The sequence below is a fragment of the Mauremys reevesii genome, linkage group 1 (assembly GCF_016161935.1).
Source record: "Mauremys reevesii isolate NIE-2019 linkage group 1, ASM1616193v1, whole genome shotgun sequence".
Lineage (NCBI taxonomy): Eukaryota > Metazoa > Chordata > Testudines > Geoemydidae > Mauremys > Mauremys reevesii.
This window is the reverse complement of record NC_052623.1, coordinates 224,642,119-224,659,671: the sequence shown is the minus strand read 5'-3', so window position 1 is coordinate 224,659,671 and position 17,553 is coordinate 224,642,119. Positions and strand designations below refer to the sequence as shown.

The 17,553-nt window shown below is 49.7% G+C and overlaps 1 protein-coding gene across 2 annotated transcripts in view; it reads left to right on the top strand.

Annotated features, from left to right (window-relative positions):
- Window positions 1–17,553, top strand: part of LOC120404367 (alpha-2-macroglobulin-like protein 1) — a 49,554-nt gene that overhangs the window by 28,403 nt on the left and 3,598 nt on the right. For both annotated transcript variants that reach the window (XM_039536763.1, XM_039536756.1), the window contains exons 19-32: window positions 744–864; window positions 1,472–1,697; window positions 2,350–2,476; window positions 2,614–2,735; window positions 3,064–3,115; window positions 3,505–3,588; window positions 4,862–5,038; window positions 5,834–5,915; window positions 6,039–6,195; window positions 9,670–9,744; window positions 11,532–11,694; window positions 14,137–14,339; window positions 14,741–14,956; window positions 16,756–16,880. In XM_039536763.1, the coding sequence (XP_039392697.1) occupies window positions 744–864; window positions 1,472–1,697; window positions 2,350–2,476; window positions 2,614–2,735; window positions 3,064–3,115; window positions 3,505–3,588; window positions 4,862–5,038; window positions 5,834–5,915; window positions 6,039–6,195; window positions 9,670–9,744; window positions 11,532–11,694; window positions 14,137–14,339; window positions 14,741–14,956; window positions 16,756–16,880 (1,930 nt within the window). The remainder of the gene's footprint in view (window positions 1–743; window positions 865–1,471; window positions 1,698–2,349; window positions 2,477–2,613; window positions 2,736–3,063; window positions 3,116–3,504; window positions 3,589–4,861; window positions 5,039–5,833; window positions 5,916–6,038; window positions 6,196–9,669; window positions 9,745–11,531; window positions 11,695–14,136; window positions 14,340–14,740; window positions 14,957–16,755; window positions 16,881–17,553) is intronic.

Below are 17,553 nucleotides of genomic sequence, written 5' to 3'. Positions count from 1 at the left end.
AAGAAAATGATAAAAGACAAAAACACAAAGCGATCACTCCGTATCTGACCTCTCAGTCCTTGTCCTCAAAGGAAACCTGCACAGCACTTTCTGAAGAAGAGCCTGGGAGCTTAAATTCAAAACTTTGCTAGACAATAAAAATCATGGTCTTATTAAAGACACTGGATTTTTGGCTCATTACAGCAATCTGTAACCCACTAGCCCCCCTTTTTTGTCCTATGACTAGAGGGGTGTTAACAGGCCCTTCACGTTGAATGTTCCCTTAGAATATGTGCTGACTACTCCTGGTAAACCCTCTGTTCAACCCTGTATGTAGCTGTGACACCGAGTACCTTTCCCAGACCTGAAGAAGAAGAGCTCTATGTAAGCTGGTCTCTCCCCAACAGAAGTTGGTCCAATAAAAGATATCACCTCACCCACCTTGTCTCTCTAAACTCTGTAAAGGAATACTCTATTCCTATATGCTACACCCTCAACACCCATCCTCAACCTGCTGGCTCCATGCTAGGCTATGTGCTCCTGAGGGCTGATCTCCCACTGATGCCTTCTTTCTCTCCCTGAAGTCATTGTCCTGGTGTCAGACTGTCCAACTGAGGGGCTGATGCCCTCGCACACCCCTCTCCTCTGCCAGAACTTGATGTCCAAGTGCTGGGCTGTCTGTGACTGAGGGGCTAATCTCCCCCTGAAACACTCAACACAGTAGCCCGTACATCTTTACTGACCTGCCACTTTACTCCCCACAGTCATTCCCTTGCCTGTTCCTCAACCGCCTGATGGTGTGGCGCCAAGCCCTGAGAAGGAAGAGAAGACAAAACCACGGACACATTTTCCAGAGACCTGGATCTGGGATCTGGTCCCTGTTGGGTGAGTGACCCCCCCCCACAGATCCACCTAGGAAGAAAATCACTGAGCATGAAAACCTGTGCCATCTCCAGTAGGTGCTGCGCCTCACTTCGCAGTGCCTCATGATGGGATTCAAATACTCCTCCAGCACAAGGGCTGAGGAGAGCCTTTGCTGGAAAATCCCTATCTTCGTGATTTGTGCAGTCCCACTGTAGGGAGTGGAACCTTCTGTCTATACCCAGCGGGCCTCTCATGTTTCCCAAGCAATATATCATAGTCACACATACACAACAGGCACCCAAAATTTGACTGAAACATTTAGTCCCCTCTATGAGTCTTCAAAATTCATTTCCTCCCCGCCAGTCTCTGGTCCCGGTCTTTTATCTGGGGGGTTATGAAGAGAGCTATATGAAATAATTTGCATTAAAGAAACTGGTGCCCTAGAGATGAAAGGTTTTGTACCCAATTGCCCTATCTCCCTGAGTCAGCCAATACCCCAGAGCTGGCACTGGATGGAAACCAGTGCCCTAGAGGTGAGAGGCTCCATGCCCCATTCCCCAGTGCACTGGCTTCCCCAGTCTGGTTTGCGGTGGTGCTGAAGGATCTGCTGTCTCTATCCATTCTGCAGTGAGGAGGGGAAGGCATCTCTTCAGGCTACTGCTCCTGACACCATCACAGAGTGGCAAGCCAACATGTTCTGCGTTGCAGATAGTGGCTTTGGACTCTCACAGCCGGCCAAGTTCAGGGTCTTCCAACCCTTCTTTGTGGATGTGACACTGCCATACTCTGTGGTCCGGGAAGAGACCTTCACCCTGACTGCCAGCGTCTTCAACTACCTGAAGGACTGTATCCAGGTGAGTTCTCTCCACCCCACCCCACCCCACATGCCCTAGCAAGGACATACCCACAGCTCTTGGTCCAGAGACTGAGTACACTAGACTCTGAAGTGCCCCGGTCATGCACATCTGGTTCACACCATGTAGACTGATGTCTCATAGTACCAGAGGTTCCTTCGTCCTTGGATAGCTGCCAGGTGCCCACAGTGGCGCTGGAACACTTTTTGGAGTGAGGGTGCGGAGCTGCACCCCTCTTACCCCGTCTGCACTCTCACCACCCCCTAGAGCTTGGGCCAGGAGCAGAGATGGGGTAAGGCGGCCAGGATCCTGCATGTGGGGCCAGTGGCTGGGACACCATGGCTGAGTGGGACCCTGGGCCAGCAGCGAGGCCCCAGGCATGGGGCTGGTGGCTGAGTGGGACCAGTGGCTAAGCAGGACCCAGGGCTGGCAGTGAGCCACCAGGCAGTAGCGGGGCCAGCAGACGGGACCCTGGGCAGCAGGGGTGCGGAGCTGGTGGCCGGGACCCTGGGCGGCAGGGGCATGAGGCCGGCAGCTGGGATCCCAGGTGAAAAACTTGGGGTGCTGCAGCCCCCCCCGCACCCCTACTTCCCACACAGATGGGTGCCCAGTACTAACATGCTGCTCCTGTGTTTGTTCCCCTCATGCTCAGGTGCACACCAGCCTGGCAGAGTCTCCTGAGTTCCAGGTGGAGTCTTGCTCAGACTGCCAATACACCAGCTGCCTCTGTGCCAATGAAGCCAAGACCTTCTCCTGGAATGTGACAGCCACCAAACTGGGTGAGGCAGTTGAGAGGGCAGTAGGGGCAGGGGGAAATTTGAATGTCCATCTCTCTGCCCATGTGTTTCTCTCGCCCCCTCCCCTTTGCCAGTCTTGGCTCTGAGCCCTCAGTGATGCTCTCCTGTTGCCTCCTCAGGCAAGGTGAATGTCACCATGAGCTGCGAGGCACAGGAGTCACATGATCTGTGTGGCAATGAGATCGCCGTGACGCCCCCACGGGGACGGACCGACACGGTGATACGATCTCTGCTTGTCAAGGTCAGTCAGGCTTGAAAGGCAACAGGAGGGTCTGGCCCTGGGACAGCAGGGTCAGAGAGGGAAGTGGGGCTGCAGGGGGACATCAGCCCCTCAAGCACAGATAGACCAGCACCAGGACAGCAGGGCCAGGGAGGGGAAACGAGGTGGTGGGGCGAGATTAGTTCTCCTTGGGCACAGATACAGTGGCACTCAGGCAGTGGGGTTACGGAGGGGAAATGAGGTATCAGGGGGTGAGTAGCCCCCCTCAGGCACAGACAGGCTGGCATTGGGACAGCGGTTTGCCTTTCTGTCATCTCCTTTCAGACTCACACTCCTTTTCCTTCCATAGCCGGGTGGTGTTCTCAAAGAGAAGACTCACAATGTCTTCCTGTGTGCTACAGGTATGGATGGACTAGTCCCCTGATTGCTTTGGCTTGTAATGGAGGCTTCTATGTTATTTCTGGGCCCCAAATAGTGGAGGCAACTGTTCAGAAAGTAAGCACCGTGAGCACCATCCCCTTTCGAGAGACAGGCGCTCTCAGGCATGAGTACCATGCCCATGCCGTGGTTACACTCCACGCTGACTCCGTGCTGTGAGGAGCAGCTCCCCAGGGTGAGAAGTGCATGCTGTTTGTATGCGCAGGTCATGTTGCCAGGACCTTCACTATCTCGATTGGGGTCTTCCTTCTTCACACTCTCTGAGTGGTGCCTCCTCCTGCTGTCTTGGGCCCTTGATTACCACTTTCCCCAATCTCCCACATTGTTAATTTTTGGGTTTTGTCTCTCTCAGAGGACCCAGTTACTGATGAAGTTTCCCTGAAGCTGCCAGAAGGAGTCTTGGAAGGATCAGGCCGAGCCACTGTCTCTGTCATTGGTGAAGACCCTTTCCCTATTCCCTTGCTCTCGGGGGAAGATATCATGCAGCATCTGGCACTAATGCTGCACCAACCTCAGGCCTCCATCAGACATGGCTGAAGCTTATAGCTCCTGAAAGCTATATCAAAAACCAGAATCCTTTTCTGGAGCCACTGCCCTCCCGGAAGAACTATCCAGAACGAAAAGGACCCCAAACGGTTAGACTGGGAAAGGCAGTCTTTTGGGGAGACCATGCCACGGATCTCAACATTAGGAAAGATTTCTTGAAACCGAGCCTGAGAATTCCACCCTTTGCACAAATTTCATCCCAGTTTCAGTCTCTGGCAATCCCTGCCACAAATAAATCCTCTCTCTCTCCTCGGCATTGCCACCCTACAGATAACTGTAGAGGGTTTTCATCTCTCCACTCCCCTTAGTTATTGCTTAGCCAAAGGAAACAGACTTAGTTCTTTTAGTATCTCCTTATACATAATCCCTCAAACCCCATAATCAGTGTATTTCTTTCTCCGGGGGCTGCTCTAGTGTGGGTTCATGGGTTCAACTGCACCCACAGAAATCATGAAAACCAGGGTGGGAAAACAGGCAAACATACACTTCTCCTGGCCTGGTCTGGAGTGCGGGTCCTGGAGTGTGGTGTGGTTTTGAGAGCCACACTCACTCGGCAGTGGTAGCTCCTGTCCCACGAAGCTTGATCCACTCCCAGGTCACGACGCCCCGAGCAGAGAGCTGGGCAAAGCCCCATGGAACAGGAGTTGCTGCTGTGAGGGGAGTGCAGGGCTGGCTCGTGCTCCAGCCCTGCTCCCTCCAGGGACCTCCCCTCTGCACCAGGCTGGGATTAGGATTGGGGTGCCAGGGTGGCATGTGCTGCTGCAGGTGTTCAGTGCCCCACAGCAGTTTAGTATAGTGCATCCCCTGAATCAGGAGGCTACATCCACCCCTGCTTTTCACTGAATTCCCTGCAGAGTATTGGTGTATTACTAGTGCTGTGGGCCCAGATCCTCAAAGGTATTTAGGCCCCTAACTTGCTTCAAAATCAATGGAAGTTGGGAGAACCGAATACCTCTGAGGACCTAGGCCGTGGTGTCCAGAGCTAAACTCAGTATACCAGGGAAGAGCCACACCAGGTCCATAGAGAGAGCGATTATCAACTCTCTGTTCCGTGATGTGATGTCAGGGCATATCCAGATTCCCTTCATGGTTTAGAAGCGTTAGGAACAACACTGGATGATAGAGCTGCTCTCACGTGTTTTCTCTCCATCCTCAACTTCCAGGGGATATCATGGGCGCAGCCTTACAGAACTTACACCAGCTACTTCGTTTGCCCTTTGGCTGCGGTGAACAGAACATGGTCTTGTTTGCTCCAAACATCTTTGTACTCCAATACTTGGAGAAGACAAAACAGGATACCCCGGAGATCAGAAACAAGGCACTAGGATTCATGAAGACCGGTAAGCAGTGCCCTTCTCTCTCCTCCTCTGGTATAAGGAAGATGCTCTACATCATGGCTGAGGGGCATTGGCAGAGCTGTGTGAGGAGCCCAGGACTGGAATAGCATGGAGCTGCAGCAGGGCAGGACTGAGGGGCATTGGGAGAACTGTGAGGATCTGTTCCATAACAAGATGCCACAAGGAATAAGCCTCATGGAAGGAAAGACCATGCTTTTTAACAAACAGCACTTATACAGAATGATAACTCCTCTATAGTTAAAATTAAGACCAGCTTTCTGCTTAAAGCTTGACTGTTCTAAGTGCTCTAAAATCCATACAGTTATGCAGACTGCCTTGAAAACTGGTGTACCTCATGGGGATTTGGTGTAAGGTCAGTGATCCAAATTTGGGGCCATTTGACGAAGGGGTTCCTGAGATACAGCTACCAGAATAAAACCAGCCCTTCTGAAAATTCACATGTTCTGGCAACATTTTTTTGCTCACAGTTAGAGCTCAAACCATGGCTTAGATCACTGCACCAGGGTCTCCCACACACGAGGGTTATCCCAACAGTGCATGGTACCTACCAGCCCTTTGGAGGAAATAAGATTTAAATGTGTTTTGAAAAAGAATTTGCTTCTCCAGTGGGATGTGCTAAGGCTCAGGCACCTGTTCAAGCTGCCAGGATCTGATAGGGAACGAGATGCTCTCTGTAGGTGTGGGGCAATCCTGCGGAATTCACCTCCTGGCTATAATTCAGGGGGTGCTGCAAGTCCTCAGAATTGAGAGACCATCACATTCCTCCTGTCTCCCCAGGTTACCAGCACCAGCTGCTCTACAAACATGACAATGGCTCCTACAGTGCCTTTGGGAAGCATGATGCCAACGGCAACACCTGGTGAGTGAGCAGAACTGGGGCCACCCAGCCACGCCTATGGCCAGGAGTATGAATGGTATGAGCCTTCCTGCTTCTGAGGCCAATAGATACAAAGATCCTTTCTCCTCTGCTCTCTGTTTGCAGGCTGACGGCTTTTGTGGCCCGGTCCTTTGGCCAGGCCAGCCCCTACCTGTACATCGATGAGCAGCACATACAGGATGCTGTCCGCTGGCTGGGACAGAACCAGCTGCCCAACGGCTGCTTCCGGAGTGTGGGGAAGCTCTTCAACAATGCCCTGAAGGTATGGACAGTGGAGGAGTGGGAGAAACCCTAGTAGTGAGGAGGAGAGCTGGGTACCCGGCAGCTCCCACAGAACAGCTCTCTGCTCCCACTTGCCACAGGGAAGCACTCTCCCACCACACTGCTAGCTAGAATGAACTGTAATTGAAACGAGTGTGTTATAACATCAGTGTCCTCTCTCTTGCTGATTTGATCTCCTCTGGACCGCCTCAGGGGATTGCCTCTGAATCTGAAAAGTGACTATTAGAACGGCACCCTGGGGTGCCATGTTCATTGTCTCTGGGAGAATCCACATCAAATGGGCTCTGTTTATAAAATACAGATACTATTTTCTAACTAATGCCCCAGAAAGCCCACTTTAGTCTCGAAGAGTCAGTCTGGGCTCTTTTCTTCTCTCACATCATCACCGGCCATAAAGGTTCTGCAGAGCACGTTACATTCTCATTGACACCTGTGCAGCCCCTTTTCGTTAAGTTTGCCTGGCTGTAAATGATAGAGACTCAGAAAATTATTCTGCTGATGACACACAGGCAGGAATAGAGCCCAGCTCTCTCTCTGGGCTATGCTAGCTCTACAGGGCTATTCTGACTGAGGACACACAGGAAGCCAGTCGAAGAAAGGGCCATTTTTACATGGTCACTTTTCAGAATAGAACCGCACTTGTAGTAGAACAACTGACTGCAGATTGGTGGAGGGAAGCAGCAAATAAGCCTTGTGCAAAGTGAGATTTTCCTCCCTGAGGCTGTATTTCCTGAGCCTTAAACCTGGGTTTTACTCTCGGTTACTCCTGGGTGAGTGTGGAGCCCTGCATTGATGTTAGTGGAGTGAGTTACTGCAGATTTGTGCCGGTCTCACTGATCGGAGAATCTAGTCTTTACTGTGCGCAGCTTGTAACAAAAGATATGAAAGTTTTTTCTAATCAGCTAGAATTCCTTGAGTCTGTCAAAGAGAAAAGGCCCAGCTCAGGCTCCAAGCCAGCTTTCTATCAATGAGATGGGGAGCTCCACTCTCCCTCTCTGAGTACCATGGAGCTATAACTGTCACATTCCCTGGCTCTCCTCTGAATGCCAGATTGGCCCTGCAGGCTCAGCCCTGCCTTGCTCCTTTACCCTTGGAGATACCTGAGTGAGTAGTTCCCTGTCTGGTAGTTCAGGTAGTGTGGTTGCACCCAGCCACAAAGAGATCTAAATCTCCAATCTCCTTTCTCCATACGTCCCCAAGAGGAAGCAGAAACTCCTGTAAGCCATAAATTGCTGTGATGCTTCCTGGAGTATACAGAGTTGTGAAGCATCTCTCTACTACCTGCCCTTAGCATGAGGAAGCCTTGTCTGTGCCTGCCATTGGTCAGCTCCCAGCTCCACTGGCAACACAAGAATTCCGCTTCGCAGGGCTCACTGTCACACTACAGGTTGGCGATAGGCACACAGTAGCCCACCGAGCATCGCCCTGGAGTGTCCAGCCCCTGGTCCACTGGGCACACAGAATTCACAGATACATTGCTTCCAAAGAAGCAGTATGCTCCAGCTTACCAGTTCCACCTCAGATGCCCACTCCACTTAACACACAGCACTTAGACATGTTTACAGTGAAAACGAGAGAAAGTTTATTTAATGAAGAGAAGAGACTGGACTGACAGCAAGCAGGAGTACTGGAAATACAAGGTTATATCTAAAATAAAATCATAACACCCATTTGAGAATATAGGCTTGACTGACAACTCTTACAGAGCAATGATCGACCCCAAAGTCCTTCCAGCATTTTTCAGCCAGGCTCAGCTGGGATCTTCCATTCATGAGACAAGTCATGCTGCCAGTTCGCCTCCTAGGTGAAAGATGCCAGGTGTACCTCTGCACCCCCAGTTATCCTCAAAGAATTCATTGCCTTTACCGATGAACAGGATGCTCCCCACCCCCCCAAACTGGTTGTTTCTTCCTGTATGTTCCTTTCTTGTTGATTGCACAATCTATTGATTAGCATTTGGCTCAGTCTGTAGATTGGCCTCAACTGCGACGCGGACAATACATTCTATACATATATTTTGACAGAGAGATAAGCGTCCTTTACCTCCTGCCTAACAGGAACCTGTCTGTTACTTTCTGGTGACCAGCCCTAAGTCACAGACTTTAAAAACATAATTTTCAGTGTACATACACATAACTCCTTAAATATTATCCATGCATACATTTTGTAACGATTATGTCAACCAGTGGGTTACTGACTTGCAGAAGAGCATGCACCCCCTTATCTGCACAGTGAGACAAGTCGCGCTGTTCACAGTGAGAATGATGACCACTGGTTTGCTGGCTTTCAGCAGGAACCTTACATATCACCATTGTTGTGCTATTCGGTAGATATCAGACCCAGGGGATCCCTGTAACTCTTATGCATCCCTTATGCCCTCTGCCAGTTGGCACCAAGGGGTCCTTGGGTCACCCAGGCTCAATTCACCTGAGATGACATCTCTGAGCTGGAGGTCAATGAGGGAAGGATAGATGACTGAGGCTAAAGTATCTTTCTTTTGCCTCCCCTGATAGTCACCTCTTCATCCTCGCACCCACATGAATAGTGCTTCAAGCTACGAGGGCATCTTTGGCTCAAGTACTGGCCACTTCTGTATCATGAGGCCAGCAGAAGGCTCACCCCCAGTAGAAATACATATAGATGCCATTAGAAAACTTCCATTGGTCTCTGTTGGTATCTTCTGGTTTCTTCCAGAGGACCAGTAGTCCAAGAACATTCCTTGGCTCTATTCTGAAACTTAGTTGACCAAATGGAACAAATAAAAACTGGATGGAGATTTTTCAGTAGAATTTTGACTTAGGAGATGTCCTGTGATAAGGGCAAAATAGTTCTGATCAGCCAGGCCCTACCAGGAGTTATGGTTACAGCCTGCCTTGGACTGTCAGTGGTAATGAAGTCAGGCCAACTCCTTCAAGCCCCTCAACAGAGCTTTGGCTTCTTCTTTACTCATCCTAGGTGGCATAGACAGCCCCAGGCACATACAGAGGAGGAAATTCTTTCAGATCTGCTTCTCAGGAGAGGGAGTTGAGGAGGCTCAGGTAAATGGAGAAAGAAGGTTTAAGGCTCAGCTGTATTGTTTATGAGCCTAGCAAATCTCCAAGCTGCAATGGATGGAGCATTGTGTGAATCTTTGGAGCCAAATCCTTTCTGGGATCCCATAGACCAAGAAAATCCAAATCTGGGGAGATCAGGACCTGGAATTGAGACAGGGTCTCTGCACCTCCTCTCATTAACCTCTCTGGCTAAAGATTTCTCTAACCCAATTTGCAGAGCATGAAAATTTGGCCACAGTGCCGGTTGCTTCTCACTGCTCCCTCTGTGCCAGCATTAATCTGACAAAGGGATGTCTCTTACTGAGGGATGTCTGGAAGCAGTTTCCACATGGTAAGGAAGTAATGCATGCCCCTCTGCTCTCGTTTCACCTCTTTCTCCTGCTTCTCTGTGCACCCCACAGGGTGGCGTGGACGATGAGATCTCGCTGACGGCTTACATCACTGCCGCACTGCTGGAGCTCCATCTGGAGAAGAATGTGAGTAGCTCCTGAACGTTCACAGGGGTTGGGGGAACCCTCCACCCAGCCTCCTTCCAGAGCCGTAGGGTACAGGGAATGGTGGGCCCAAGTTAGGGAAATCCACTGCCACTTCATTTCTGCTTTGTATGTCATGGAGAAAGCAAAGGGCTGGTGATTCAGAAGTGAAGAGCATCTCTTTGAGGAAGAATCTGCCAATCCCGTGCTGGGTGGATGTTGTGTGAAATTCAAAGTCCCAGGTTCTTATTTCCCCCCAAAGCTGCTGACTGTCACCATGGGACTGGAGGACCAAGATAATTTGATCTTCTTTTGCCTGGGTCACTTGATTGAAATATCAGGTTATAGTGATAACACATTGTACAGCCCAAACCATGTTCCACCTATGAATCAAGCCTCAGAATCCCCCGCTGAGGCAGGCAAGTACAATCTGCTTTTTATAGATGGGAAACTGGCACAGAGAGAAAGCATGTGACTTGCCCAAGATTGTACAAGAAGTCAGTGGCAGAGTCAGGAAATGAACCCAGTGGCCTTATCTCACAGTTCTGTGCTTGAGCCATAAGAAATCCCCCATCCCTAATAAACATCAGGGCCCTCACTGGAAACCAGGCTCTGTGTGTGAAAGTCAACCTTCCTTGGGAAATAACATAACATACAAATAGTATCCACCTACCCAATGCAAGATGCAGTATCTGATCCACGCTTCCTAGGGAAATACCTTAATTAAATATGGGAACTGTTAGTATCCTACATTATTGGGAGACTGGAATTAATAGGCCATGAGTAAGATTGTCAGCACTGGCCTTCATTCTTGCACCTGTAAATTGTGGTGTAAATAATCAGAGGTGTAGTTTTGCACCTACAGTTATGTGGGGGGCGCATGTTCGGCTATCATTTAACTATCTAGCTACTGGTTTCATGGGTGCTATCAGGTGCTTAGAGTGCGCCTGCAAAGCTGCAGATAGAAAACCAGAAACTCAGTTAATGCTGACTTGAAAATCTGACCCTGGGACTCAATATTAAAGAGCCAAGCAGCAGAACGTCCAAACCTGGGTGCTGAACGTTAGGGTCCTTAATAAAACAAGGCTCCGTTTTCCAAGCTGCAGTACTCCCACCACTCCCATTGACTTCAAAGGGAACAGGGAGTGCTCAATGCCTCTGAAAATCAGGTCATTTCTATTTAGGAGCCGCATCTTAGACATGCAGGTTTGAAAACATTTTTCCAGGAGCATTACTGGGTACATCCACCTGACATGAATGCTGTACAGAAGTGACCACACATGGCCATGTCCCAGGTTACAATGTTTCTCATGGAAAATCCAGGATGATTCTTTGTGAGCTGTGTCTCTGGGTATGTCTAGTCTACATGGAGCTGGTGGTGTGATTCCCACTCGAGCAGACATACCTGGCTGGCTCTGATCAAGCTAGTGTGCTAAAAATAGAAGTGTTGCCATGGTGACATGGGCAGCACTCTGCATGTGCTTCACATGTGATCCTGTCTGAAACCCATGATACAGACTTGGGCACCACTTATGCCTCCGTGGCTACACTGCTGTTTTTGGTGTGCTCACTCAGTGAGAGCTAGTAAGAGTACATCTACCCAAATAGGAAATTACACCTCCAACTCCAACAGAGACATACTCTACTTCGGTTGTTTCCAAGCTCGACTTGGGGCCATGAGGGGAGATCCTTCCAGGACATGTTCCTTGGATGTATTAGAATGACTGGGGGATTGAGAACAGTTCCTGGAAGCTATACGTGGCCTAACCATCTTCATGTTCCTTTCTAAGGGCACCATGGTGGATGACGCTTTACTTTGCCTCAAGAAGGCATCACACGATGTGAACAGCACCTACGCCCAGGCCTTGATGGCTTATGTCTTCACACTGGCCAAGGATATGGAGACAAGGCAGCAGCTCCTGGAGCCGCTAGACCAACAGGCTGACCAGCTTGGTATGGTGGCTTCTTTTAGTAGCTACTTGTTCCCAAAGGGAATTACTCTGGCTGTTGGTAACACCTGATCCTGACAAGTTCTGAGCACTGCCAACTTCCTGGGATGTCCATGGGCCAAATCCTGAGGTCCTTATTCAGTTTGTTTTGCTATTAGTCGGGCACCACCCCCCCCCCCCATTGAAGTGAAGTCAGTAGGAGTTCTGCCTGAGTAAGAACTAAGAGCTGGAGAATTTCAGTTAGATTTCTGTGTTCCTGATTAGGTGCTTCTGAGAATCCCACCCAGTAAGAACTGAACAAAGACCTCAGGATGTGGCACACTGTAAATATACACCATATAATTAATGAGCGATGGGTTCACTCAGCTTCATTTGCACTGAACTAAATTGGGAGTATCTCCACCGAGAACAATGGAGTTACACCAGAGTCAAACAGATGTGAGAGGAGAAAATCATAGCTCTCTGGCTGTGCATTCTGCCTAGTCTATCCAAGCATTTTAATGCTCCCTGAGTAATTTTTAGAGATCTTAGACTACATTTGAGGGCTGTATCCACTGCTGTCCTGAAACAGAACTTTTTTTCTCTTCCTCCCTTGGTTTCACTCGCTGGTGGTTTCTGTTCACTTAATGAATATAGTTACAATTGGCACCCAAGTACTTGAAGCCAGAGCCTCTTATTGAAAGAGCTCAGAGATAAACTGTGGGTCAGATGGAGTTGTATTGACTCCAGAAAACCCTCTGCTACTTCTTGGAAAAACTGTTCTGCTTGTGTCACCTTGGAAGTAGCTAATCACAAATCTTTCCTGCCAGAACATTATTGGTTGCCATGGTAAATATCCCATATAAATATAATTAAGCAAATTACAGAACCTAGAGTCAGTGGGCCAAACCCTATTGTCTTTACTTGGTTTTTACTTAGTCTTTGCACCATCAGATTCTCAGTAAAGCCAGTGGGAGGTTTGCCTGAATGAAAACGTTAGGATTAGAAGGTGGCAATTAGAAGGTAGAGAGGGCCCTCAACTTCTGTCAGCTTTAATGGTGGCCAGGGTACTCTGCACATTGCAGAGTCAGTTCTTTAGGATTCTGTCCTTTCCGTGTGAACAAAGGCCACATGGAAATCATGTTGGGGATGTGTTGCTATATGGACCTGCAGGCTGATTAAAATCTCTGGTATGTTCTGTTAGTTTAAAATCAAATTCTATGTCTTGTCCGAGGTGCGATTACAGTTACTGACCCCAAAGACCTTCCAGTTAACGATGTCCAGATATAGGTGTTACCAGTTTCCATATGTTCTTACCTTACCCACATGAAGTTCTTGAAGCGTTCCTTAGGAGTGAGGGGAGAGCTGGTAAGAGGGACTTAGACTACTGGGCTTTCCTATAAAACAGCCAGCCTGAGCTCTGAGACCCCACAAGGTGAGAGGGTCCCAGAGCCTGGGCTCCAGCCCAAGCCCAAACATTTACACCGCAGTTTTACAGCCCCACACTCCGAGCCCAGCTCGAGTCAGCTGACCCAGGCAAGCTGCACGTGTTTAATTGTGGTGCAGACGTACCCTGAGACCACAATGTGGCCCAGAGAGCTACCAGCTTCTGCCCTTTCTAGCGCTGTTTTCTAGCCTGTCATAGAGCGGTGTGCACAGCCTTCACCTAAATGAGTCACTGTAAAAGCTTTTTTCTTGTTTTGTATCTCTTCCTTAAAGTGCATGGCCTGCTCTGAATAATGACTCTACTGTTCGCATTGTAGGTTCCCATGTCTTTCTCTCAGTGATTAAGCATTACATGGGTTCCGTTTCAAAGTTTTTGTTTCAACCTGCCAGCCCTGCAAACACCCTCATGGCTTTGAGAGTCAAGTTGGGCCCTTTCCTTCTCTCACATCATCATCTGCTACGAAGATCCAGTGAGGCAAACTCTGCCCTCACTGATGCCAGGGCAGCTCCCTAGTCTTCTGTGGGTTTGTTCTCATGTCCCTGATGGGACCTTACTGAATAATTCCATGGATGCACAGGAAGGACTGGAATCCTGCTCTCTCCGTCTGAGCCGTGCTGGCTCTGCAGAGCAGACGGGGTTGAAAAACGTGTTATTGTTACCACTGAAGCCATGGAGCAAAGCTCCTGAGTGAGAAGAGGCCATTTTCACATAGTCACTGTTCAGAGGGGAACTGCACTTTAAATACAAACAACCCTCCGTTGAAAGGCCACTATCATCTGGATTTGGGGGCCACAGCAGTTACCTGCGTGTCCCTAGAAATGAAGGGATCGGTGCTCTCAAGGGAGAAATGAAACCAGGCCCAGTAGCGTGTAATGTAATAAAGAGGTTCAGAAGCAGTTACAGTCACTGCACTAGGAAGTGCCCCAGACGGGTGTGAAGTGGACTCTCAGCCCCCAGAACATAGTGAGCTGCTGTTCTGTCAGACGTATGTTCTCCTCCACTGTTTTCCTCCCACCTCAGGAGAGGACTCGCCCCAGGAAGATGATGAGGAGGACTCTGAAGAGGTGGTGGAAGATTCTTCATTAATTGAGACAGTGGCCTACATCCTCCTAGCTCACATTTCCAAGCCAGAGGTGTCAGCTGCAGAAATCGCAGCTACCTCCCGGATTGTGCGCTGGCTCACCAAACAACAGAACCCCTATGGGGGCTTTGCCTCCACTCAGGTACCACCTGGCTCCCTCAGAAATGGAGGGAGAGAGAGACCCTGCATGCTTGGGGAATCCGGGGCCATGAGCCTAACCTGGCAATGAAACCCTAAAGGGAGGGTTACAAGTAACCTGCCGTGCTTGGAGGATTGGAGTGTCAGTCCCCATGCTGCTGACCTGTGGTGAGGATCATGCTGTAATGAGAGCTGGGGGTGGGAATCTGGCAGCTTGTGGCCTGGATGATGTACATCTTGTTTGTTTGTGAGCCGAGAGTTGGGATCTTGGCACTGGAATCAGGGCTGGAGTGTGCATGCTGGTGCAAGTGCCCCACAGTGCACAGACCCCGTCACTCCAAAGTGTTGACTCTTGATTGCAAAGACGTGACACACACAGCGAGGTGCCTGTCTCTCTTTCCCCAGGACACGGTGGTTGCCCTTCAGGCCTTGGCCAGATACGCAGCCCTGACGTACCACGAAGCAGAAGGGGTAAAGGTGACGGTGAAATCCAAGGAGGGCTTCCCGCAGGAGTTCCACGTGGATAAGAAGAACCAGCTGGTGCTGCAGCAGGCATCGCTCCATCAAGTCCCAGGGGAGTACGTGGTGCAGGCAGTCGGGAATGGCTGTGTGTACGTGCAGGTGAGTGACGGCCCATTGGAATCAATAGGAGTTTTGCCCTGTCTCCCAGGGGAGCAGGATTTGGCCCAACTCTGTATCTGTCGGTCTTTATTCTGTGTCTGGGTCTGCCTTTGACCCTGTCTATACTAAAGATTGAGCCTCAGGGGGCTTTGGCATGGTCACTAGCAGTAGTTACAACAAACACGGCTTGAGTGCCTCCACACAACAGCATTTCCCTGCAGGAGCATGTGTCAGCCCTGCTGGCCCATCCACAACTACTATGCTGTGCCCTGGTATGTTCTGGGAGAATATGAGCGGTTCTTTGTTCCTAGATTCTATGCAGCTATGATAAACCTCCTGCAGAATACACGCCATATAATTTCACCCTTGGTTCCTGCATCAAGTCCCAATAATCCTTGTAACAGCTGATGGGGTGAGGACTGTGGCTACCTGCCCCATGATGCATGTCCCTTGGGGATGTCATCCCATACAGAGATGGGGAAGGGAGGAGAATTGTCTAACCCTGATACACTGAGAGACAAGGTGGGCGAGATAATATCTTTAGTTGTGTAGCACCCCCACAACACACCTTTCAAGACCCCTGGGTCCTACATATGGCTATCACAGCATGTGATGTACCTCGTCCAGTGCACTAAACGCCCCAATAACAACTATGTGGGTGAAACCAGACAATCACTACACTCTCAAATGAACTCACAAGGAAAATGATAAAAGACAAAACACCCTAACATCCGTGGGAGAACACCTTTCACAAAGCAGTCACTCCATATCTGACCTCTCAGTCCTTGTCCTCAAAGGAAATCTGCACACTTTCTGAAATGAGCCTGGGAGATTAACCTCATAACTTGGCTTTGCTAGATGCTAAAAAACAAACATGGAATCAAAATACTAGATTTATGCCTTATTACAACAATCTATAACCCCTAATCCTCCCCTTCCTCCCATCTTTTTTTCCCTTTCCCGTCTATGACTAGAGAGGTGTTAACTGGCCGCTTCACCTTGAATGGTCCCTTGAAATATGTGTTAAGTACTTAGTTTAAACTATCTGTTCAACCTTGTATTTAGCTGACACTCTGAGGGCTTGTCCACACTTAAAACACTACAGCTGTGCTGCTATAGCGTGTCAGTGAAGATGCTACCTATGCGGACAGGAAAGGTTCTCCTGTCAGCGTAGGTACTCCTTGTCCCTGAGATGCAGTACCTATGTCAACAGGAGAATTCTTCCATCGATATAGCACTGTCTATACCGGGGCTTAGATCAGTTTACCTGCATCGCTCAGGGTGTGGATTTTTTCACACCCCTGAGCAACCTAATAATACCGACCTAATTTCCTAGTGTAGACCGGGCCTGAGTACATTTCCCAGACTTTAAGAAGAGCTCTATGTACCTCAGAATCTTGTCTCTCACCAACAGGAGTTGGTCCAATAAAAGATATTACCTCACCCACCTTATCTCTAATATCCTGGGGCCAGCATGGCTGCAACAACGCCTGATACACTAACACAGTTAGTCCTGCCTATATCCTTAGAACCCAGCTACCATCTGACAGCTGTGCAAAGCCAGGCTCATGAGCAGCTTCCCCACAGAGTTATCCCTGGTGTAACCATTGAAGTCAAAGGCCTTATGCCAGGGATGCATTTGGCTCCATAGGTTAACCATGTTGTATTTGGACACAAACCCTTGTGTGGGGTCAGCCAGGTACCAGCTGGTGACAAACTGGTGAGAAGCCTGTGGTGTAGATGGGTCTGTTTACGTAGCAAGCCCTCAGGGCACTACATAGACAAATTCTTCCCCCCAGACGACACTGCGCTATAATGTCCCGCCCCCAGAGAGCAAAGCAACCTTTGTCCTGGATGTGAAGACAGTACCTGAGGAGTGCAACTGGGCTGCCAGGAAACGCTTTGAGCTCCACGTGCAAGTCAGGTATGGGATCCCTGCCTGTGCTGTTTCTGTGCTGTCTCTCCCCTGGCTCCCTTTTCTGCAACAGGGCTGGGGCAACATTGGCAACGCCATGAAAAGCTGCCCAATGGAGCTCTGTGGCAGTGGGGACTGAGATGCACTGTCTGACCTTCTCCTCTTCCCGTGCTTCTTCCATATTGTCCCAGCCCTTAATATGTCCAGAACTGGGGGGAAGGGAGGGAGGAGGGGACTAAGAGACAGCAGCTGCAGATTTTCTTTTACTCAGGAGAAGGGGGCAACTTGCATCATGCTCAGGGTCTCAAGCAACCTCCCAGAGATCTCAGTCAGCATGAAGCAGCTCATGGGGTCATAAGCAGTGAGCATCACACTCATAATGGGCCTCTGGGAGCAGGAGCTCCCCTGCTGCTGCAGGCTTGTGGCAATATGGGCTGGAGCAGCCCAGAGTCTATAGGCAGGACATGGCTGTTCAGGACAGTCCTCATGCAACCCCTCTGCTCTGTGTGAGAACCACGAGAGCGTTGTGGAAGAGGGGGAACACATGGAGGGAGGAGAGAGTCCAGTTCCACCCGTGTTCAATCTTCTGGATGGGGATTATCCTGGTCCATACTTTCCATGCTCCTGAGACCACTGGCTGCTCTGACCTCAAACAGCTTCACCCATTCTCCCTCCTGAGGCC